The following is a 23296-nucleotide window of genomic DNA, read 5'->3' as shown; positions in this document are numbered from 1 at the left end:
AGGATAGAACATGTATTTCGAGTCTCACGCGGCAGCGCCATTTGTGCATCGAGTATTGCCTGAGAAAATATGGACAGTCTGCCTTCTATTATATCGCCGGAAGCTAGTCTGTCTAGGGCAATCCTCAAATATATGGGGTACAATAAAGTAGTATTCTCGTCATGAAGAAATGCCCCTCACTCGATATTTATCCTGCCAAGATATTCTTGGCCAATGTAGCGAGAGCCTGATTTCCTCCTCGCTGGCATGTTTTTCTTCCTTTTAATTTTCCTGAGACGTATTTGCCCTTTTTTCAGGCACTCGTGAGTCAGTGACGCCTGCAATGGGTCTGAGACATTTGCGCCGAATTGGACCTCCGCTTATGGGGATCAAATCAACCGGTCCTGGGAATGAACGAACCCGGTAGCGGAAGCGAGGGCTAGAATATGTGGCGAAAGCATAGCAGTATCCCGCGAAATGCAACTTTGGATGAAGGGTGGTACAGGAAGCTCCTGAAATGAAGGCTGTATCCGTTCATAAGTTCAAAATATTTAGCTACTGAAACAAAAATACAAAATTACATAGGCCGAGTCTCCGCCGCAAAGTCCGTGACAGTGACTGCAGTAGTAACAGTGGTAGTAGTTGTCACGGCAGCACAACTATCCTCAGTCGTGGAAGTCTCAGGTCGAATGGTCGTTGTGGTGGTAACAGTCATCGCAGCACAGTCTGTGGCTGAGGCCTGGGCATCCACACCATCCATGGTACCTGCTGGAATTCTAATTTCAGCGACTGGCGCAGTGGTGGCTCCGAAAGAATAACGTGACTTCCCAGGAGTCAGTGGTGTGGAGGTGAGTGGCGTAGAGGTAACTCGCACGCTACTGAGACATGACCCCAGCCGACGTAAGCAAGGGAGTCACCGCAGGGGCCGACCAAGTGCCTGTGGGCGTTCCCGTCACACCCTCCGCATAGATCGAATTACCAATGCTCTGGGGCCACACCAACGGTCCCGGCATGGAATAGTTATGCCAGTAGGGTCGATACATGTAGAACAAAATACCAGGCTCGTAACCATCATAGACACCCGGGATCTTCACAACCGGCTCAGGAATAGCAGTACTATCGCTTTCGACCTCGATCTGTGCACAGTTAAAGTAGAACTCCGCGCCGCCGAAATCTCCAGCTCCATGGAGTGCAATGTGCTCGATGCGGACGAGATAATGACCAGGAGGTGTCTCCTTTGGCAAAGGGAAGGTGAAGTTGGACCGGCCAGTCACTCCCCATTCGATGCCATCGCTACTAAAAGATGTTGGGCCAAGCTCCCAGATCTTGAACCAATCACCGGACCCATCATAGTCGTGGACGTCGCCGGGTGCCTTAGACAGGTACACCTGCATAGGTCCAGGGTGTTCGATCTGAGCACCGAAATCGGTTCCAAATCCAATTGTGTCTCCTGCCTTCACTTTGTACACGTCCGTCTGGTTGGCGTACTGGAAGGAATCGGTGTTGCAGCGCAAGTCGTCGCTGTCGTAGTTTCCCTTCCATGGCATATATCCTTGGGTATCCTCACGAACATACTCGTAGTAGTCCGTGACATTTGTGTTGTCGATGAAGTACGGGAAGAAGTAGTGACTGAGAGCACCCGGGATCGAAGCCAAGGACAAGGCGAGCGGGAGGTGAATTCGGGAACGCATTGTGGGCACTCAGGAGAAATGTAACAAAGAATGAGCCTGTCAACGACCCAGCGAGGACAGAATAGCGAAATGAAAAGAGGGACGAAATGAGGAAAAGAATGAGTGAAGTGCTTGCAGCTCCTAAATCTATGATATCGTGGTGCTATTTAACACCTGCGAACTGAATAAGAGACATCGTTTCAGATCGTCAGCTTGAATCATGCAAATTCGATTCCTGGTTCTCCCATATTGATGTACCCATAGTCATGTTCGCTTAATCACCGGCACTTATGTTTGAAACAGCGAGTATATCAGTTGAAAGCCGTGTCTCCTGCCAAGGTGGATCCTGGACTTGGCAGATGATTTCTGCCTTTAGCCGGGTCTTATGTAGCATTTGTGAAAGGTATTGGAGGGCCGATGAATGATTTGTGGGTCACTCAGTGGAAATGAATGTTTAGCATCAGGATCGTCGGTTGGGTCGGCTTGGAACCAACGCTATCAGTGAGAATTTGCCGATGAAGGGGTCGTTTCAACTGCCACGACCCCTGTCCCCATCAGCTTGACAAATGATTAATTTGGAACATGATAGCACACGAGAACGCGGCGGGGTACCATAGCCCAAGGGAATCTCCCCTCCGGGGCTGTGAGCGTATGCTCCGCTTGGCACTCCGGCGGGGCAGGATTGGAGAAGATGCAAAAATGGACTCGGACGAATCTAAGAAAAGGAAGGACGATTAGCAATGTGTGACTATCAACTTCTCGTGAGAGATCAATCAACCTTTCTCGTGCCAGATGTTTTATGAACAAGGAAACCGTCTGGTTTATGAGTATCAGCTCTGGATTGAACCGTGGGGGCGAACGTGTTCCGGATCCGAGTCACAAAATGCGCTACCATATGCTTACAGAAAATTGAAGTCTCACTGAGAAGTTAGCTGGTTTAATTTCTCCCGATATCTCCATCTCATCCGCCTCTGCGGATATCACCAATGGCAAAATATGCACTGTTATTTCCAGGTTCGGCAAGCTCACCATCTTCAACTCCAGCATGGGCCAGTACCAAATGCCATATCTTGATTTGAAAGGTCATGATTTGGGGCTCTCTCATCGGTTAAAGCAACCCATACCTCGCTGCGCATGAGAAGCCCATGGTGAAGGTAAAGAACTTTCTTGCTGAGCCCACCAGCACCCTGGTTCACTCGCATGCTCTCTTCGCCCTTCCGATATGCCAATCGGTGTAGCCCAAGAAGATAACCATCTCCGGTTTGGACGATATTCTCCTCTGCTTCATACCCGAAAAGCGAGCATATCTCGGTATAGTTCGACGCCTCTGCGATCTTCTCACCCGCTCTCAGCCAGATTCTCACCCTGTCTATTACGCACTCACCCTATGTCACCCCGGTCGCGCGACGCTAAAGCTGTGCTCACCCTAAACTCACCCGGGCGATAGCCACCCGACTATCTGCCGCACATAAGCCACATGCCGACAAGAGAGAATAGCCGTGTGGGAGACCACATGCTTTCTTTGCTTGGGCTGGCGAACCGGTGTCAGATCCGTTCTTGTGAGTCGTTGGGATGTGTGCCAGCTGATCGGCATTGCGCCCGTGTTGCTGGCTTATGTCGGAATGCTAAGACTAATGTGAGTTGATCATGGTTGACGGTGGAGCTGAGCAGGGCTAATAAATATCTATCTAGCGACTTGGAAAAGAAAATTCCTCCTCGTCCCCTTTGATTGGTGACTCTTATGGCTATCATCGGCCTAATCCTTGGTATAGTCGGAATCAGTACCGCCGATACATCACACGGATATACCCTAGGGACGTTGCCTAAAGTAGCTATAGGTCATTTCCTCGCTGTATACGTCCTGGTTATCCTCCTTACCGCTTAGCTTCTCTATACCTACTCCTTCGTAATGCTTAAGTATCAGAAGAAGTTATTCCTTAGTATTACCTTGTCCGCTCCCTTCCTGTTAGTTCGGATAATCTACTCGGCCCTCGGCGACTACACTAATAATCCGAAGCTCTCGGTAGCTGTGAAGGGATGTAGCAAGACTTGATTCAATCTTACTAGGCCGGCATGCTGTTTACATTAATCTTGAAGAAAGGCGCTTTCCTTGTATGTTCGTGTGTCAACATGTGTGGTCGGTCACGTGCTTCCGTGACCAACATAGGGCTTCGGCCCGTGACAGTAGCTTTATTAGCTAAAAATAATCACACTAGCCTCACTGTTTAATTATGTATGTCTATACTGGAAGGGATCATCTCTATGGTTATCGCTATGGTCTTTAGCGTGTCCGCTATCCTGTAGTCAGACTTTGTGAAGCCTACCTAGGTACTCGGGAAGGGGAGGAGCCAAAGCCTAACAACTGTGAGCATGGAAGGGAAGGTTATGGGACAGATTTTCTGAACTCTCGAGTAGTTAAGCACCCCATGTCAACTCTCGAGCCGTTTTGCTGTTGCGATACGATGATGTGAACTGTTTTCTAGTGATGCCTCTTACAACCTGTTTTGAATTTTGCTTTTAGCTGGGAACTATCAGTTTTTGCACCCGGGAAAAACTTCTTCTACTCATAATATACTTTTGTCCTTACACTTTACGTGACGTAGATAACGAGTAATCTCCCTTATCCATTGGCTGCTTGGATAGTACTGCCTTTAGCCCACACCGCTTAATACCTAGTTAGGACATATCTTCACTTTCTTACTTCCTCTTACGCTCAGCACCTATACGTTTTCCAATCTCAGTGCAATTTATCACAATCTGTTGGTATTCTGTGCCGAGTTTAAGCAGAATATACATCTCTCAGTTGGCTTAACTTGACATTTTTGAATCCCCAAGCTCTTGCTTCCCCCCTAAGCCGACTCAAATATGACTTTGTCAGCTTCAAAGCTGAATCTCAAACGCGTAACCGGTTGAGTTAGTCGGCGGATTAAGAGTGATGGTGAGCTAGGGCACGAAGAAGTTAGTTATACTTGGCCGCGAACATATTGCGCCTTGTGTAATCGTGGTAACTTACTGTATCTGAAGAATAGCCATAGGAAGCTTTGCCCAGGTCAACCGGGCTATCGATTTGCACCTCAGAGCCACTCCAATCGAATCGATAGCTTTGAACATCGAGCGTGCCCTCGGTAGCAAGCCCATATTTACTGAATCCTGTGATGATAAGATCGTATGAGGCCTGGACAGTCCTGGTACCGGCGATAACTTTGAGAATATTCCCATCCGATACGGCAGCAAAGGCATCGAATAGGAGATCTGAAGATGCAGTAGTTGCAATCCGATCGCCTAACATTCCTCCGTAATATTTGTAAAGCTGCCAATCACCATTGGGATAATATCCCGAACCATCGGCGTAGATCAAGCTGGCCATGTAATTGTGCAAGTTTGAACCACCACCCCAATTAGCACGCAAGGCTCGGATATTGTGACGCTCAAATTGCGAGAGATAGAAGATCGAGTTGGCAGGGTTCTGCTCTGAGGGCCAAGCATACTCATTGACATCGATTGGCCTCTCAGCAACGGAATAAGTCTCCCGTAAAGAGGTAAAAGCAGGCACTGTAACATCAGGCTCGCGCTGCCATGACCCGATCTGATGCCAAGAAAATCGGTCTGGAATCGTATCATTTCCAGAGATAGATGACATCCAGGCTTGCCAGTTAGTGTTGTCGGTGCTGGGCGAGTTTGCCATCGATGGACCTTCCACAGGTAGATCAGGATAGTTAGCTCTAGAGCCAAGTTAGTGTTTCAAGACGAGATTTTAATAGGGCGAGCATGGACAATCAAATTACCGCAAGTATTGAGTGGCCTTGACAAAGTATTCCACATATTGAGACCAATCGGGATACCAAAATGTTTCGAGGTCAGGCTCATTCCAGATATCAACTATCAATCCCTCCAAGATGTCATTCGACTTGATATCGGATATCACCTGATCGAGGAACAACTCCATTTCCGTCCAATTGCCATTGTCGCCTGGGAAAACGGAAGCCGCGGTTGCACCGCCTTGAGCACCCCACAGGTCGCTCAGCATCAGGATGAATTCTCCATCATACTTGCGGGCCGAACGGTAGTTTGAAAGGGCCGAATAAAAACGCCCAATATAACCATCATAGCCGCCGGACGCCCATCCGACAGCATCGATCTGAGCACCACCGCCGCGGCATGCTCTAAACTTGATATCGGTGAGGAAATAGTCAGGGATGTTATCTTCAGCGCTCGTACCATTGTCTGGGAATCCATAGATGAAACCCGAGCCGAGGAAGGTCGCCGCGCCGTTGTTCTGAGAGAGATTGACGACAGCGTTGCCTACGCTGTCGTCTCGTTGAGCCATTGCCGCTGCATACGTAATTGATGGGGCCACAAGGGCCAGAAGAAGTGATGCAGAGGATTGATGCCACATTCTCAGAAGGCAGATAGAATCAAATGGACTCGTGCTTTGATTGTTAAGTCTATCCTCCATGCCGTAACGAGTGTCATTTTATAGTTCTACGGAGGTGGCTATGATGCTTCCCCCGACTAAATTGCTGAAGAAACTATATCATTGAACCCCACATTCTTAGATTATTTTTTTGGGTTGTGTTACGGGGGTTGGTGGCGAATGTGGGGGAACGTGGAGAATTCAGGCAAAGATGATGAACATTGCTCTACAGTATTATTCGTCCAAGATGTAGATGAAAGAGGTAGCTGGTTACGAGTTGATTGCGGATCCAGCACCAAATAGCCTAATAGTTGACTGGTCGGAAACTCTAAGGGCAAGCATTAGGCTATTTCAGCCGCGTGGATTTCTATGAGTCGACGAGTGGTGAGAAAGAGTGCCATACGCACTATTCGCGATGGAGACAACATAGAGTTTACCCCGTCGGAAATCAATAGCAAGCTCTATATAGATGACATGGGCAGGCTGGGCTTGGCTTCGTACTCCGGCGGGGTAGTTGTTTGGAGCCGAGCGCCTCGAGCCAATGAGACCAAATGAGCCCACTTACCGATTATTTCCCCGGATTCTGAAAGCTGTATGGAGTATGGACTGATCAATGTGTGAAAGAGGTCGATGGCACCTATCCGTGCTCGTTAAAAAGGTCGGTGGGGATCCTGTTCTCAACATCCGACTTGATGTACATCAGGCCGGGAATGGGATCGACGAAGTATTTCAACAAAGGATTATATGTGAGTCAAATGATTTCCCCTTATCTACAGCACAATAGTTATTGACCTGTCTTCCAGACTTCGCATAACCACTCAACTTGTATTCTTTTACAAGCATCCGACCATGGCATCCAATGAAAAAAACGACAAGGAGGTGTCCCATGTGGAGCACGGCCACGAAGACGATCATGTCAAATCCGACGATCTTGCAAGACAGGCGGCCGCAGCGGAACACCAGTATACATTCATGCAAGCGATTCGCAAATACCCTAAAGCGGCAATGTGGTCAGTCCTGCTTTCAACCTGCATTATCATGGAGGGCTACGATATTGTTCTCATGTCCTCCTTTTTCGCCCAACCAGCCTTTAAGAAACGCTACGGCTCGTATATAGCGAGCAGTGACAGCTACCAGATCACTGCTTCCTGGCAGAATGGCCTCAGCAATGCAGTCTCTGTCGGCACCATCGTGGGCGCCTTTGCCAATGGGTATTTCACACATCGATTTGGCTACCGCAAGGTGCTGCTGGCAAGCTTGGTTGCAATCACAGCTTTCATATTCATCCCCTTCTTTGCCACAAACTTACCTGTCCTCTTGGTGGGTGAACTTTTATGCGGTATTCCTTGGGGAGTTTTTGCAACCATGGCACCTGCGTACGCGTCTGAAGTCTGTCCTCTCTCCCTGCGCGGTTATCTTACTGTATATGTGAACCTATGCTGGGCAATTGGTCAGCTTATCTCGGCCGGAGTGCAGTCAGGGTTTTCTGAATACACAACGGAGTGGGGATATCGTATACCCTTTGCTATCCAGTGGGCGTGGCCTATTCCGCTGTTCGTTATCCTGCTGTTCGCTCCAGAGTCCCCCTGGTATTTTGTCCGGCAAGGCAATTATGGATCTGCGGAGCGAAGCATGATTCGTCTAGGCTTTGACGCAAATGGTGGAGCGAAACAAGGTGTGGCGATGATGATCCACACTAACGAGCTGGAGAAGCAAATTGACGAAGGCACAAGTTACTGGGATTGTTTCCGTGGTGTTGATCGTCGCCGGACTGAGATTGCCTGTATGGCCTTCGCCGCCCAACCATTCTGTGGCTCAGCTATGGGTGGCACTCCAACCTACTTCTTCGAGCAGGCCGGCCTACCGTTGTCAATCTCATTCAAAATGTCCGTGGGAGGTCTCGGACTCGCCTTTGTTGGCACTGTTGTCTCATGGTATCTTCTGCATGCCTTCGGTCGTCGTATTCTTTATCTTTGGGGGTTGGGCCTTCTAACTATCATTTTGATAGTAGTGGGCTTCGTCTCTGTAGGGGCCGGAGACTCAGTTGAGGGGAACTATGCGCAAGCAACAATGATGCTTCTTTGGCTGCTTACTTACTACCTCACTGTTGGGCCAATATGCTATGCGATTATCAGTGAGACCTCATCTACGCGCCTACGAAACAAGTCTGTTTGTCTTGCTCGTATTGTCTACTACATCTCGCAGATCATCTGCAATGTTATCAATCCATATATGCTGAACCCTACAGCTGGAAATTGGAAGGGCAAGACTGGGTTTTTCTGGGGTGGCTGCGCCTTGGCCTTTTTTGTTTGGACATTCTTTAGGCTACCCGAGACGAAGGGTAGGACGTTCGAGGAGTTGGATATTCTATTTGTGCGTAGGGTTGGCGCCAGGGACTTCTCCAAGTATTGTGTGGATGCATACGCTGAGGATAACGAGGCTGTCATGTTGAAAGACTAAAGAGCATCTTGAAGTAGATTTGGTGCCATACTGGAGTGGAAGGGGTTTGCCGAGATAGCTAAACTGCCTACTGTTTTCATGGTGTACTCATTGCCCTATCTAGTCAACCACTAAATCTAGATGTTGAAATCAGTTGTCAACACTTTGCAGGTACTTTTAAAACGATCAAAGGTTCATAGCCCATGCATAATGTATTTGATTCCCTACTTCATAGCTCTGTTGTCTAGTCATGCTGAATCTACCGAGCACCTAAAATAAAATACACTCAGCACCAGCATCAAGTTATCATTAGTCAAAGATTCGACAAGATATACCATAGTAGACGCTACGATTGAGTTCCAGATGTGCCGAGGATGCGTTCATCGGCGGAAAGACGCCCCTACATATTTTAAAGTCATTGCTTCGGGCCATGCTCTGTCAGGCCGCAGGCTCTACGTAGTTTCAGACCAAGAAAACAGTGGCTATAGGGTGAGAAACTTGTTGGTTCTTTCGCGGTTAACCTGGCTGGCTCGCAGGATTTTTCACGCGCTTAAAGTATATAGTGCCAGTGTCAATGTAGTCCGAGCACATCCGTAGTGCAGGAGTTGCTTAGGGCTGTCGGGGTGAATACAGGCAAATGAGGTAGTTAAGTAGCCTACGTCTCTTTATATTGCAACCATTGATTTGTCTAATGAGTTACTGGGGCAAAGTGTCTAACAATATAGGAAGGCTTTGTACCAAGATGTGAAATTTGCAATATGAAATCATATTTTGGATGTCTGGTCAGGGGTGACTTCTTCAGCTAAAAAGCCCCTGTTGCATCGATCAGGAACTGGATTGTTGCAGCGTATGATCGCCGTATCTCCCACGTGCAATGTTTTGTCTCCCCTGGCACGTTTTCATTGATAGTGTTGTTGATCCCCCCTATCGTACTTCTTCCCAGTAAGTAAATGATACCCCTGCTTAAGAATCTTTAAAGGCGCATCATGCTTGCCAATATCCCCGACACCCTTTAGATGGGCAGACATCTTATTTCCGACACGAATGTATGTCTGGACGAGCTCATCGTCTAGAGGCCGATCAAGACGAAGCCAAAGAGGCTCGTCATCAGAATCATCTAGATCGACACAGTCGCCTCGCGAGGCCTGATCAGCTCCCATTGGACCGCTTGAGTCATTGACCGCGCACGTCGAAGCGCTGTATGCCCAGAGTAGTAATACCGCAATATAGATGCTGAATGGTTCTATGGCGTTGTCGGTGCTGAAGCGGCGAACATGCCATAGTAAGGCACCGGCGTGTACGACCGACAGTCGAGCCTTGAACTGATCGCGAATGGCCCATTGGAGGACCTGGTTACGCGCGTTTTCATAATCGTATTGGTTGGGAGGAATCGAGGGCCATTTCAAAGTGTGCGATGACGGAAATCTTGCCAGAGTCTGAAAATGAGCAATCGGAGCAAGGAGCATCAACCGCGAAAGATGCAGATGCAGGATGGTGGGCTCCTCCCAGCATAATTCAGCAGCCTTGCTGTTGGCCGCCCAATTCAGAACATCAAGTGAGTCACAGGCCGCGTTGCGCCAGTTCGATGCCGTTGTGCTAGATGGTGGCCACTCCTGAATCGAATTAGGCTCGCTGGTCAAGACTTGCATACTGGATGTAGGGCTCCAGGATAACAGTCGCATGCAGCTTTTGTCGAGGACTTCCGTGGTCCGTCGGTAGATAGCGTGGATGAGCAGAACATGGCTAAACTCGCTGATGTGTGGGCTAACCCGCTTTTCAATGTATAACATATCGATCGCATCCACAAAAGATACTGTTCAGACGGAACTCGTCAGCGAGGGGCGTTCTATAGGGGATCCAAGTCGAGATGAAGTTCGTACTTGAAAACCTCTCCGCAAACTCAATATTTGCAATCGATGGCTGCTCCCATGCGACTTCAAGGCAGGGCAGCCATTTAGCGGTGTCACCAAGCTTCATGACATGCTTGCAATTCAGCTCGTAGGAAATCATAGAATCCAAAAGCTGGATAACATGTCAGGACCTCATTGCACTCATGGATTAGTATTTGCACTCACCCATATCATCATTCCCGCTCGGAGCCGTGACTGGGCTTTTACCCAGAGCTGCACATCTGTAGCGCCTTTGATAGATGTAGGAGCGTCTGGTGTTGACAGGAGATTAAGATATGAACACCACTGCGTTAGTTCAGCACGCTCAAAACCGACACGTCGTGTAATATAGAGAGTGCTACTATGTATCATGAACAGCATGTGCAAAATCTTGGCTTGAATGAGTGGCATGACCTCATCCACCAGCTCCATTGTGAGATGTATATCCAGATGTTGCATTGAATTCGCCTCTTGATAGCGACTGAGGTGAATTGATAGAGTCGTTCCCAGTATTTCCATCAGCGAATTCTTCCATTGCGTCCCTAGCGGTGATTGTACATACGCCGCCCCTACGCCAGAAACTGCGATTAACAAGACCCAGTGGGGGTCAGTAGTTAGAAAGGTCGCTCGATTGATGAAGGGAAAATTGGGATGCAGGCGGTCGAAGTAGAGATGCACACAAAGCCGAAAGTACTCTAGCGGCGGGATTTGCGGCTGTGTCTTTATCTGCTCTTGTATGCTCAAAACAACTCTTTCATATACCTCTCGTGTCAGCCAATGGTCAACGGACGATATGATATTGCTAGCAATGCTGCCAGATGTTGAAAGATCCGACGTCGAGCCCTCCGGCACTGCTCCCGAATTGAAAGACCTGCGTTGAAAAGGAGCTCTTGATGTGACCCCATGGACATAATATTTGCTTTCGATCGACCCAGACGTGGCCGTTGATAGCCCGTCACGGCACGTGTCTGGTGACTTGGGCTCTCCGATCCCGGAGTGACCTTCTGTATTTTCCCAGGAACCTAGCGGTGGGCAACCTGAGAAAATCTGGCTGTGGTTTTCAGGGGCGACTTCCTGTTCAGTGCCACCACTAATGAGCGGCTGCATCTCCGTAAGATCCACCATATTGAACATCGGCGGAAAAAACTCGTTGTCTGTGATTTCGGCTAGTTGACTTCCCCATTCTTGGAAGATTGCTTGGCCCGGTGATAGCCAGTTTATTCCTGACATAAATTCGGGACTGGGGGCCTGTCTTGGGCCAGTTTCATACACGGTCGGACCATGGGAGATGTCGGCGCTGATGGGTATCTCACCATGATCATTGCGATTCACCGGAGCCACTGATTCAAGCGGATGTTGAGTGCCATGGTCGTCATCCAACGCGGCCGTTTGGCGGAGGGTCCCTTCTATTCCTTCACTGGCGGCCAGGTCATCTGGACCCGGATTTGGGTCGGCTTGAGGTATCCCTTCTCTGTCACTACTTGTGCCTAGCTTACTAGTCGGCGACATCCGGTACTCGCAGCGGAGACCTTTTGAGTCGCAGCGAGCGCAAGGATTTTCTCTTGTGCAGCGGATTCGACTTGACGCGCATTGTATACATGCTCTCTTCGAAAGGTGCTTTGTAGTATTTGGCTGTCGGTCCTGTGCATGGATCTCCGCATGACGGCTTAGAATGTCCCTGACAATGGAGGATGGTCAGTTCCAAACCTTAAACATCGGGGATACGCCACTACTGACATACGAGAGAACTTCTTCCCACAAGTGCCGCACGTAAATGGCTTTTCTTGCGTGTGGATCCGCAGATGTCGGACAAGGTGCTCCTTTCTCGCAAAACGTCGACGGCAAAGGGTGCAGGTCAAGGGGGCACGGGTGCGTCTCGAGCCTTCGCCAGCATTCTGTTTGCTGGCAGTGTAGGGTTCAACCTCCTCCATGGTACAACTGGTCTGTGAATGGCAAACCCACGAAGATGGCAACGAAGAAAGCCAGAGGCTGCCTCAAAGGCGTTGGCAACAGGCCCCCGCACGTTTCCGAGCGGCCACTCCACGTTCCTGCTGAGAGTTCGGCCTCCCCCACATTTTCGGTCCGTTCTCCGGAAATGCTCGAGGAACGCAACCAGTGGTATCCCAAGCTTCCAGGCATTGGTGGAAACAAGAGATAGAGGTAAATAGCTGGTCTTCCATCTCGTAATAAGCGACTTATAGTCAACTACGTTTTAAGGTTAGGGGGTGATGGCCCATCAGACATGATCGAGTTTAGTGTCTATCGGACTGCATTCTTGGATTCTATAGTCTATTTACTGTTCACTCGAACAAACACCGGCATATCGTCGATGGCGCAGTCAATCTCAATCTTCTGGTTTCCCTCCCAGGTTTCTTCCCCATCGAATGCCTTCCACTTCTCACCAGCAATAAGGTTTGGCAGATAGACTGCCATCTTGGTCATCCCGGCCGTCAGCACAGGACAGCACAAGTACCGGTCGCCATACATATATTGTTCAGTCACTTCCCAGCACTTTTCGTCCTTCGGGAACTCGTAGAAAAGAGTCCTCATCACCGGTGTCCCCTTGTCGGCGGCCTCCTGCATCAGTCGCCTTGTATATGGTCGCAGCTCCTCGCGAATGAGCATATACTTCTTGCAAATCTCATAAACCTTTGGTCCATAAGACCAGACCTCGTTATCAGCACCGCTGCAACAAGATGCACCCCCGGTCGTGCCTTGCTGAGGCTGTCGAGGCTCCCGGTCACCGTGCAGGCGCATAACGGGACAAAACGTGCCCCATTGGAACCAGCGCACAAACAGTTCGCGGAAGTGAGTGCTGTTAGGATCTCCTCCATGGAAGCCACCAATGTCAGTGGTCCACCAGGGGAAACCAGCAATGCCCATATTCAGGCCTGCAGCAAGCTGGTTCCGAAAGCTACTCCAGGATGAGGCGATGTCACCGCTCCAGACCAGTGCGCCATACTTCTGACTGCCGGCCCAAGCACATCGCACCAAATTGACAACATTTTTTTCGCCTTCACGGGACAAACCTTCATAAAAGGCTCGTGCATAGTCACTTGGATAGATATTCCCGATGGCAAGATTGGACCCGAGGTGATACCGGTAAATATCGAAATCGTAAGCTGTATATTCGGGTTCAGCTTCGTCAAGCCAGAAAACCTTGATGCCGTAGTTTCTGTAGTAGTTTTGTCGTGCTTTACCCCACACATACTGTCTCGCCTTGAGGTTTGTGGCATCAAAATGAACAGTCTCGCCTTCAAAATCTAGACCAGTTCGAATACCGCGATCCACACGAATCAGAAGACCCTGTTCGCGCATATCTTCATAGTTCTCTGATTTTTTATCGACGGTCGGCCAGATAGAAACCATCAATTCAATCTTCATTTCCTTCAATTCCTGAACCATCGAGGCTATAAGGATTTTTCTGATTAGCTAGGTACTTAAAATCATAGTGGAACTTTAGAGATATACCTGGATTAGGCCAGTATGTAGGGTCAAATTTCCACTCTCCTTGCTTAGGCCAGTGGAAAAAGTCAATCACAATGAGATCAATCGGTAAGTTGCGGCGTTTATACTCCCTCGCCACACTTAGGAGCTCTTCCTGCGTTTGGTACCGTAGCTTACACTGCCAAAATCCTAAGCCGAATTCTGGCATCATAGGGACCTTGCCTGTTGCATTGGCATAAGCCTCTTCAATTTCAGCGGGCGAATCTCCAGCCACGATCCAAAAGTCCATTACTTTGGTGGAATAGGCCTCGAAACTCATAATGTTCTTCCCCAAGACAGCACGTCCGACTGCGGGATTGTTCCAGAGGAAGCCATATCCGAGAGACGACAGGACAAAGGGCACACTCGCTTGGGAGTTGCGATGAGCTAGTTCTAGATCATGGCCCTTTAGGTCGAGGTATGGCATCTGATACTGGCCCATGCCAAAGAGCTTTTCATTTAGGTCGATGCTCTCTAGTCGTAAGGTGAAATGGTAATCACCACCTAGAATAGGTTTGAATTCCCGAGCTTCGACTTCAATAGCGCTGCATTTGGCATCAAGGAGGTCCCGACGAGTGCGCGTATACTCCTCAAGCAGAACCTTGCCGGCAAAGTTGGAGATAGTGAGCTTCCCAAATTTCGAAATGACAGCCCGTATTTTGCCATTGCTGATACTGGCAGAGGCGGAAGAGATAGAGATCTCTGGGGAAGTCGAATCCGCCAGCTTGTCATACAAAGCCCAATTCTCCGTCGGCATGGTGGCGCATTTCGTGGCCCGGGTCCGGAACGCGTTCTCCCCCCACGGCTCAATCCAGAGCTGTTCGGAGTCATACTCGTACACTAGTCGATTTCCTTCTTCACGAAACATCTTGCAAGAGACTCAAAAAATAAAATGTTCAAGGGATAGTTGGTGAAAATGGTCAAGAATCTTTGGTTCCCCATTGATTTATTCTTATAAATTCGTCAATCTTTATCCATCGCGTCTGGTGCACTCTCCTCCCCGCCGGAATGCCAAGTAGCGGCGGCGTAGCATACGCTTCTAGTCCCGGAGGGGACAGTTAGATGATTCCATGGTATTATGGCTGCCCCCTCCCCGGGGCGCTTCCCTCTTAGACGTTTCACCTGTGGATCAATGAATATTAGGTAGACTATATGTGGTATAGACCTTTAAATTTACCTCTCACAATCTGACCTATTCGAGTCATTCTTTCACTATTGGGGCGGAAATTGCCTCATCGCGAGTAGGCTACTAATGTAGATTCGGCAAAGTAGGTGCGGATGGTTAGACCTGGTACTCACCCGCGGGTCACCTGTTACGCGGAGCCTGCTGGTCACTGTGAGTAGTGCGTAGAGGGCGATAGTTAACGTAGTCGCTTATTGTAAATGGGTAGTATACAATATATTATATTAGATAATTAGGAACTTATTACTGTATGTTTTTTAATGCAAAGACTCTTCACGAGAATACAACCAATAGTTCCCCTTGACGTACAAGAATCAGACAGTAGCCCTTAGTCGTGACTACTTCATACGGATAGCTACCTAAGACCAGCCTCATTTTCTTCTTTTCCTACTATGTTCCGCGACCAGCATGGTACTCTTACTAGCCTGGTATTTATCGCGAGCAACATAAACTTTATATGCAGTCGGCTGCGTGAATGTCGATCTACATTTAAAGTATATAGCTTTGACTTTTTGGCCGGCCTTCTCACGTTCATATCGTAAGAAATTGCTAAAATTGGAATATGAATGTCCGTTATATCTATAATCCTAGTATTGGAATTGCTGTTGTGAATGTATTGTAAGGACTGGAGTGATGTAAAGACCAGTAGCTATTAGGAGAGTGTATACAGATAGATCTGATAGAGGAAATATACTTCGTGGTATACTGTCTGTATATCTGAAATATCCTAGTTTTAATGGCTTACTTTAATACTCTAATTAGTCCGAGCTGTGTATACTCAAGTTGCTTGACAGTCAGTTCGTGGTTGGCCCTGTAGGAGTGGTATTTAACCTAGAGGTAAGGGGATTCTTACTGTTGCTTGGGTAAGATAGCGGGCCTATCTCTTGAACGGGATCCTTATCTTGGGATTCAGGAATAGTCTAAGTATCCTGAGTATCCAGAGGAGGAGGATTCAGTGCCGAGTCACGAGGGACTCGAGAGGAATGGTGGGTGGCTCGTCGGGACGACATCTCAATTCAGGTAACCGGAGGTAGAAGTATTAGAAATTGCGAGGGAAAGTGCCAGATTAGGGTGGCACCTGGTGGTTAGGTGAATCAGAGAGATATCGGCAACAAGTCAGGTAGTATTAGGTACTTTCCAATACAATAAGAACTAATACTTGAAGAACTTGGAATCCTGGCTCACTGGGGTCTGACTAAATACTAGATAGTAGATACCATGCAGTTCGTCGCCTGAGGCGTTCCCATGATCACGGGATTTCCTGACAAGTACCGTGACAAAGGATATTAAGATATAAGGAAATGACAACCATGTGGAAATGAAGGGCCATCAAGAACTTAATGGCAGAATTAATCGGCCTAGTTGATGGTTGATACTACTTTTGTTATAGGTAGGAAGTAGCTTGGGTACCGTTTAGATGCCCCCTTTCAGCCAATGCGATAAGTCAGCGAACGATCATGATCAGGATCACTGAGCACTCACTAATCACTCACCTGTCCTACGGACTCGCTTAGTGAGCCTGAGCCTGAGCGCCCTCATTAAAGCGGCGGTCACCAGAATAGGAAAGCCCCACCTGTCGGGGAAAATGCAGTACGTACAGGTACCTAGGTAGTAATATAACAACTTGGAATTTGCTTACATGGTTACGTGTGACTTTTAATACGCCGACCTGGGAGGGTAGGCCTTTGCAGTCAATTTGAGTATTTACGCTACACCCGTAGACGTGATAGGAGCTGATTACTTTCCTAATTAGGCATGTGGGGGTTACTGATGTTAGCTCCAGGTTACTGATGGTTTTATCAGTCTATCACCGGAGGATCCGACTGATCCATCAACAGCTCAAGTGCTTCAAGTTAGTGATCAACACGGCTGATCTCAAGTGCTGTGAGTCTGACATTGTACTCTGCCCCTCGACACTGCCCCACTGTAAGAGACTTGACATATTAAATACATCCAGTAATAATTGCATGTCAAAGAGAAAGAAAGGTTTAAAAAAAGCTACAATGCCTTCCAAGGTTGGTTTCATGGCCTTAGAATGTTCATATAAAGGGTACTGAGGCCGAGGAGATCCTTACATACTTAAGTTAAAGCAGACTGAGCTCATACATATCATGACTCGGGTATGATCAATTAGTACCTAGGTACTAGTAGTATTAGAATATGTATCATAATGCAACATTTGAAGGGAAGATGGACACTCGAGCAATCCGAACATCATGGATGTACGTCCACGGGTAATAGTAGCACTAGAAGCCCCGGAGGTCATGATTGGGAATGAGAGCAAACGAAATGATCCGATCAATAGCTGATTCATCATAAAAAGTATATCAATCAACAGAGCATCAATCTCTTGATGATTGGTAAACATACAATAAACCGTCATGTTTTTAGTGCTCTGCATGAATTGATTGAGGTTCCCGCGCTTTACGTGGGATGATACTTGATCAAGTGCGGGATGCTTCCACACTGAGGGGAAGTTGTGAACTCGTGGGATCAGCGATACACTGTATGTAGTGTAGTACCAGTGGGATAGGTAATTCATAAAGTAGACCAGACTGCAAACTTGAAGTCTTCTTCCAACGTGCAGTTACATTTACAGTTACAACAGATTCAGTGATCATCATGGAAGGCTTAGAATCAATCGACGGAGGCAAAATATGGTACTCCTGCCCCGAACCAATGGTTCTTGGTGAGGCACCAATATTTCGAGCGATTGATTCTACCCTTCACTGGGTGGACTGCCTCTCCGAACCTTCAAGACTATACATCCTTAAGATTGACGACGCTGGGGATGCAGTGGGAGAGGCCCGCGTCCTTGAGCTTGAAGATAGTGTCACGGTGGTCTTTTTCCGAAAGAATAAGCCTGGCTACATTGCAGCTTATTATCAAGGAGTATGCTTCATCGACGAAGAGACGGGCAAAATGGAAGTTGTGAAGGAAATAATCCCGACATCTCAGCGAGCTGAACTACGGTTCAATGATGGTGGTATCGATGCGAAAGGAAGGTTCTGGCTAGCGGAAATCGATAAAACTGCCATGGCATTCGGCCCTAACAAGCTTCCTCAAAGTTATGGAGTACCGCGTGGTCGTCTTTGGAGATATGATCCTGATGGAAGCCTTCACCTGATGGTGAATGAAGGAGTTGTTTGTGGAAACGGGCTTGGTTGGAGTCCGGACAACAAGACCAGTAAGTACTATCACTAAACTCTCGAGGAGATTGATCCTAATATGAGAACTTCCATCAGTGTACTTTCATGACTCTGTGGCCATGCTAGTATGGGCATACGACTTCGATGTAGAAACAGGAAGCATTTCTAACAAGCGCACATTAATCGACCGCCGTGACTCGTTCGGTGAACCAGATGGAATGGTAGTCGAGTATGTGAATAGCATAACCTCAAATCTTCAAGATGAAAATTGGATTCACAAACTGACGTCTTTTAGCACCGCGGGAAACCTCTGGATTGCGATGTTTGACTCTAATCGAGTGATGGTTTTCAGTCCAAGTGGTCGACATCTGAAAGATATTGTATTTTCTTCAAGAAATCCAGCCTGCACCACATGGGGTGGTAAGAATTTTGACATCATCTACATCGCCAGTGGAAAGGATCGTCGGCAAAAGCCAGACCCTAACGACGAAGGAGGGCACATGTTTCGATACAAGCCAACAGATGCCCGTGGCCAACCGAAGCATGAGTTTGATGGCTAATACGAATTGGACCCCATAAACAAGACGATCCAGGAGAACCAGGAGAACCAGGTTCAAATGTTCCATCCAAATAGTTTGAATATGAGCGCCTGTTCCATTTAATCTGAGTGGAAATGTTAGTAGGTAGTACTAGGTAGTAAGTAGTTCACCCACTTGGACCAGATAAATATGACAATCAAAATTAAGGAAGTAAAGCGGCCCGTACAACAACTTGGAGTCATCATCGGAGGTTGATACTTGCCATACACATGTGCAGTGTCATGAATTAGCAGATGTTTAGTGTAGCAATTGAGATTTGGTCACATTTAATCAGCAATGATTGATTCCAGACAGGCGGCAAAGCGCTAGTGTACGTATGAACATGGATATATGCGATGGAGATCATGACTAGAAAAGAGGAGAAAAAGAAACATGGACTCTTGTCGTCATCATAAGGTAGAACATGAAGAGAGGTATGTGCACAGGGAGAGACATCAACAGGAAATTCGTTCGTTCAATAAGACGCATAGGAAAGTCAGATACAAGAAAGGCGTCGTAAGATCAGCTTCTACGATTGAGGCTACCCCCAAGAGCGACACCGACCAAACTCTGTGGCTCACCACCAAAACTAGTACCGGTGTTTGTAGGGACAGGAGAAGCAGAGCCGGAACCAGGACTCTGCGCAGCATCGCGATCTCGCTTGACACGGAAATAACCCAGCTTTGCAAAGCGGCTGAGGTGAGTCCAGAAATGCCGTCCAGCTGGGTGAGATGCGACACGATCTAGTAAATCACATGTTGCCTCGCGTACAGCCTGGTCTGGATGGAAGAGACCCATGCTGAGGTAGAATAGGCCAGCCTGATTCTCCGGGGCAACTGCCAATAGTTGACAAATGCCAGCATAGTCTTTGACTACATGCGAAAGGGCCAGATAGATAGCTCCCGCCTCCGAGTGGGAAAGCTTCAAGGATCGCAAGCGGTCATGGTGGTGGTGCAAGTCAGGGCGCTGAATAGGACGTGCAGGGTAGTACATCGCAGCGATATCTTGGATGTGCGAATAATATGATCGAGTGTTTCGCCAGCCCTCTATCCTTGATACCGATGCTGAAAGCTCACGTTGCTTCGCTGATTCATCCGGCCATACATAGCCATGGCCTCGGAGCGAAGAAGGGTCTGAGGCATCAGCCTGTTGACCAGTAGGGCTATCCGGGGATAACTCCTCCCCAGGACCAATAATGTAAAGATTCGAAGCCCCATACACGGCTTCTTCAAAGGCCGCGGCGACGCGAGTAAATTTCATAATATACGCGCGCCATTTGGCTCTGATCGCATTCTCACCATAACGATTGCTGATACTGCGCAAAATGTCCTCAACAAACAAGTTATCACCAGTAGGATCCTGGTTGGCATTGGATGGTTGGTTTGGGAGAAGGGAGTTCTGCTGCTGAAAAAACAACAGACCTTCCGTCACAGGCGCGGCCTCGACATGACTGGAAATTTTGATTCGACCTGTCGGCAAGTCGCAAAGTACATCCCACCATTCGGGATGATTGGCAAAAGTTGGGTTTGTGACACCAGCGATAAAACCTGGAACTTTCAAAAGATCATCAATCTTGGTGAGATCAGTGTAGGGGAAGGCATGCCGGGTGAAGCCACGCAATATGCCACCTGATGCAAGTGCACAGGCTGCCAGAACCGCCTCAGCAACCTCTCCAGATGGACGATTATGTCCCAGGAAAATCACACGCTTCTGAGTGAGAATGGCATTGACAAGAATGATGATCGGGTGAGTGAGAGGGCCACTAGTAGTTAAATGAGGATGGTTTGGGAAAGGCTGAGGAGAAGTCGCATGTGGACCGGCGAAAGTCTGAATAAGCTTGATAAGAGAAAAGTCACCCACGGTCTCGGGCCAAATGACTGTTGGAATCTTGACCGGGATAGGTATATCGTTATATACCACCCTTGACTCGAACTCATGCGTATCCCGTGGCAGGACATATCGGCTTGTTTTCTTTGGGGATGGCGGAACATCTCCATTCTCCATCTCCTCTTCCTCCCGCTGACGAACCATCTGTTCAAACTTCTCAATGAACATCTCCTTCGTATTGCTGGACTGTAAGATGTGACGTTCGAGTAGAGACATTTTTGGCATCAAGGAGAGATCCATGGCATTCACGGCATCATAGAGCGACGCGAGGGTCTCAGGATATGGTGATTTGAAGTAGTCTTCGAGCGCTAATAGAAGAAGTGGCTTTGAGAAGGTTAGCTAGCGTTTCTTTCAAGCTTTATTTGTACACTCACCTTGTAAATGTGAAGAAAAGAATGTCTCGTACAAATGGCCATGGCCTTCACGACTGCACCTCTAGATGCTTGTCAGTATAATTTGCGACTGACTCTGTAAACATAGGAAGACATACCTCCTGACTGTGTGATCTTGCTTCGTATTGACCAAGTTGAGCACATACATCAAGGGCGGACCTTCTCCGCCCTCTTCGTCGTCACTGCTATCCCTGTCCGAGTCGTCGGCATCATCCAAATTCTCATCCTGGATATGAGCGGCCTCCTCATTTGCATGATATTTGGACTTTCGCTTCTTCTTCTTCTTTCCAAGTTCTGTTTCTTCGTCGTCTTGATCATCTTCCTCACCACTGGTATCCTTGTGTAGAAAGAAGATCGTCCAATCCTGACTACGCACATGCGTTTGATCAGGCAGCATGAGTTCTGCCAACATGCTTTCATCTCCACTGATCGCTGCCGGATATTGATGTTCCATTATCGGGCCCCGATCAATATGAAATGAAGCCACCAGGATATATTCGACATGGCGCTCTGGAGAGTCTAGTGGGTATTGTGACTTGCATCTACGCTGCCTATAGCCCACTGCATTTTCGGCCGATGTGCGTCGATAGGACAATTGAGAGCCACTTGGGGAACGGCCTATGAAGGAGGCTGCGGGAGAAAGTCGAGGCAATCCATCGGTCTTCGGATTGGAGGTGGATAAGGAGTCGTTCGAGGGTCGATATGGCAATGTTGATGCCATCTTCGCGGGAAATCAAGACGCGAGACAAAAGCTCCGGGCTATGCAATTTGATTGAAAAGCATACCTGATTCTAGCAGGTCTTAACAGCAAAAAATGAAAGACAATTTGGATAGAAAAAGGGGGGGAAGAAAGTTGATAGGAGATATTCATGTCGCAGCTAAAGGGTGTTCTTGGCATCCCCCGCGGAACGGGTAAACTGCCATCTGCCACCGCTAATGCGATGTATATCAAAACAAACAAGACAAACATATCATAGCTGAAGAATAACGTATTTTGTATGGAAAATAATATATATTTCATGTTCTTTTGAATCAATTGATTAAACCGTATCAGATTCATATCTTAATCTATCATCAACCCGAGTGGTTCGTTTGGAACAGGAGCCTTGGAAATATGTATCCGTGATACATAGAGACAGAGACACCGCTCGCTGCGGGAGCCCGGAGCCGAGGTCGAGACCCCACAACTCTTTTCCACTGTAGATCTGCAGACACGCAATCATGTTTACTGGTTTAGTTGAAACAATTGGCAGTAAGTGACTTATACGCGTATCGCCCGATCAAACTTTGCATATGCTGACTGCTTTTTTTCTAGCCGTTTCGGCGCTGGAGGCACTCGATGCCTCCTCAAGCGGGGGCGGGGGAACCTCACTAACCATCTCCGATTGTGAAGAGATCCTAGGAGACGCGCATCTGGGTGATAGTATCAGTGTCAATGGTAAATCTACTCTAATTTTGAGCTTCCTGCGCTGCTGAAAATTATTTCTAACTGAGATACCTTCCCCAGGAACCTGCCTTACCGTGACTGCATTCGACAAGACCTGGTTCAAGGTCGGCGTTGCACCAGAGACCCTACGTCGCACAAACCTTGGCTCCCTACTAAAGGACTCAAAAGTCAACCTTGAACGAGCCGTTTCAGCTGATACTCGGATGGGTGGTCATTTTGTACAGGGCCATGTGGATACTGTTGCGACGATATTGTCTGTCACCCCAGATGGGAACGCCCTGACCTTCCGACTCCAGCCACGAGAGAAGGAGGTGCTCCGTTACATTGTCGAGAAAGGATACGTTACCCTGGATGGTGCCAGTCTGACTGTTACCAAAGTTGTCGATGGAGAGGATGGCTACTGGGAGGTGATGCTTATTGCCTACACTCAGGAGAAGATTGTGACAGCCGCAAAGAAGCCCGGTGAGGAGGTCAATGTTGAAATTGATATTGTGGGTAAGTATGTTGAAAAGAGCGTCGAGGGCTACTTTGCCGGCACGGCCGGAGGCAACTTTGCCATTCTCGAGAAGATGGTCGCTCGTATCGTCGAGGAGAAGCTCAAGAAATAAAGACAATTTCATACGCGTTATGCCCGTGATGAAGAAGGACTAGCAATTATATCAATGAATTGAGCCTTTTGAACCAAACTTGTGTTTCCAGTTTCATCAATTCGAAGACTGCTCACATGTGCAAGTTCAAGCTACTATGTTGCCAATGAGTTCAAGATCATCAATAGACTTATAT

At 48.0% G+C, this 23296-nt stretch overlaps 10 protein-coding genes across 10 annotated transcripts; 4 read left to right on the top strand and 6 right to left on the bottom strand.

Moving 5' to 3' along the window:
* Positions 1-556: 556 nt before the first annotated feature.
* On the bottom strand, positions 557-739 carry N7483_008249 (uncharacterized protein; the record flags this gene model as incomplete). The annotated part of the gene is made up of 1 exon (XM_057091676.1): positions 557-739. The coding sequence occupies one exon, from the start codon at positions 737-739 to the stop codon at positions 557-559; it is 183 nt and encodes a 60-aa protein (XP_056942850.1).
* Positions 740-854: 115 nt separating this feature from the next.
* Positions 855-1670, bottom strand: N7483_008248 (lytic polysaccharide monooxygenase auxiliary activity family 9 protein; the record flags this gene model as incomplete). The annotated part of the gene is made up of 1 exon (XM_057091675.1): positions 855-1670. One exon carries the CDS (start codon positions 1668-1670, stop codon positions 855-857), a length of 816 nt encoding a protein of 271 aa, XP_056942849.1.
* Positions 1671-4529: 2859 nt separating this feature from the next.
* N7483_008247 (glycoside hydrolase family 39 protein) lies at positions 4530-6045 on the bottom strand (the record flags this gene model as incomplete). Its single annotated transcript, XM_057091674.1, has 3 exons — positions 4530-4592; positions 4663-5371; positions 5435-6045. The coding sequence occupies 3 exons, from the start codon at positions 6043-6045 to the stop codon at positions 4530-4532; spliced, it is 1383 nt and encodes a 460-aa protein (XP_056942848.1).
* Positions 6046-6912: 867 nt separating this feature from the next.
* On the top strand, positions 6913-8523 carry N7483_008246 (sugar transporter; the record flags this gene model as incomplete). Its single annotated transcript, XM_057091673.1, has 1 exon — positions 6913-8523. The coding sequence occupies one exon, from the start codon at positions 6913-6915 to the stop codon at positions 8521-8523; it is 1611 nt and encodes a 536-aa protein (XP_056942847.1).
* Positions 8524-9401: 878 nt separating this feature from the next.
* On the bottom strand, positions 9402-12322 carry N7483_008245 (FTFMHR domain-containing protein; the record flags this gene model as incomplete). Its single annotated transcript, XM_057091672.1, has 4 exons — positions 9402-10315; positions 10383-10524; positions 10578-11920; positions 12133-12322. 4 exons carry the CDS (start codon positions 12320-12322, stop codon positions 9402-9404), a joined length of 2589 nt encoding a protein of 862 aa, XP_056942846.1.
* Positions 12323-12357: 35 nt separating this feature from the next.
* Positions 12358-12549, top strand: N7483_008244 (uncharacterized protein; the record flags this gene model as incomplete). The annotated part of the gene is made up of 1 exon (XM_057091671.1): positions 12358-12549. One exon carries the CDS (start codon positions 12358-12360, stop codon positions 12547-12549), a length of 192 nt encoding a protein of 63 aa, XP_056942845.1.
* Positions 12550-12680: 131 nt separating this feature from the next.
* N7483_008243 (glycoside hydrolase family 31 protein) lies at positions 12681-14745 on the bottom strand (the record flags this gene model as incomplete). The annotated part of the gene is made up of 2 exons (XM_057091670.1): positions 12681-13801; positions 13863-14745. 2 exons carry the CDS (start codon positions 14743-14745, stop codon positions 12681-12683), a joined length of 2004 nt encoding a protein of 667 aa, XP_056942844.1.
* A 2994-nt stretch (positions 14746-17739) lies between these two features.
* N7483_008242 (SMP-30/gluconolactonase/LRE family protein) lies at positions 17740-18769 on the top strand (the record flags this gene model as incomplete). Its single annotated transcript, XM_057091669.1, has 3 exons — positions 17740-18247; positions 18306-18438; positions 18505-18769. 3 exons carry the CDS (start codon positions 17740-17742, stop codon positions 18767-18769), a joined length of 906 nt encoding a protein of 301 aa, XP_056942843.1.
* Positions 18770-19309: 540 nt separating this feature from the next.
* On the bottom strand, positions 19310-21787 carry N7483_008241 (AFI1/MesA family protein; the record flags this gene model as incomplete). The annotated part of the gene is made up of 3 exons (XM_057091668.1): positions 19310-20982; positions 21049-21107; positions 21165-21787. The coding sequence occupies 3 exons, from the start codon at positions 21785-21787 to the stop codon at positions 19310-19312; spliced, it is 2355 nt and encodes a 784-aa protein (XP_056942842.1).
* A 500-nt stretch (positions 21788-22287) lies between these two features.
* N7483_008240 (riboflavin synthase) lies at positions 22288-23121 on the top strand (the record flags this gene model as incomplete). The annotated part of the gene is made up of 3 exons (XM_057091667.1): positions 22288-22318; positions 22382-22504; positions 22574-23121. The coding sequence occupies 3 exons, from the start codon at positions 22288-22290 to the stop codon at positions 23119-23121; spliced, it is 702 nt and encodes a 233-aa protein (XP_056942841.1).
* Positions 23122-23296: the final 175 nt, after the last annotated feature.

The sequence above is a fragment of the Penicillium malachiteum genome (assembly GCF_028827825.1).
Source record: "Penicillium malachiteum strain IBT 17515 chromosome Unknown utg000004l:1.0-4883003.0:1.0-4884900.0, whole genome shotgun sequence".
Lineage (NCBI taxonomy): Eukaryota > Fungi > Ascomycota > Eurotiomycetes > Eurotiales > Aspergillaceae > Penicillium > Penicillium malachiteum.
The sequence above is the reverse complement of the archived record's forward strand: the minus strand, read 5'-3'. Positions and strand labels throughout refer to the sequence as shown.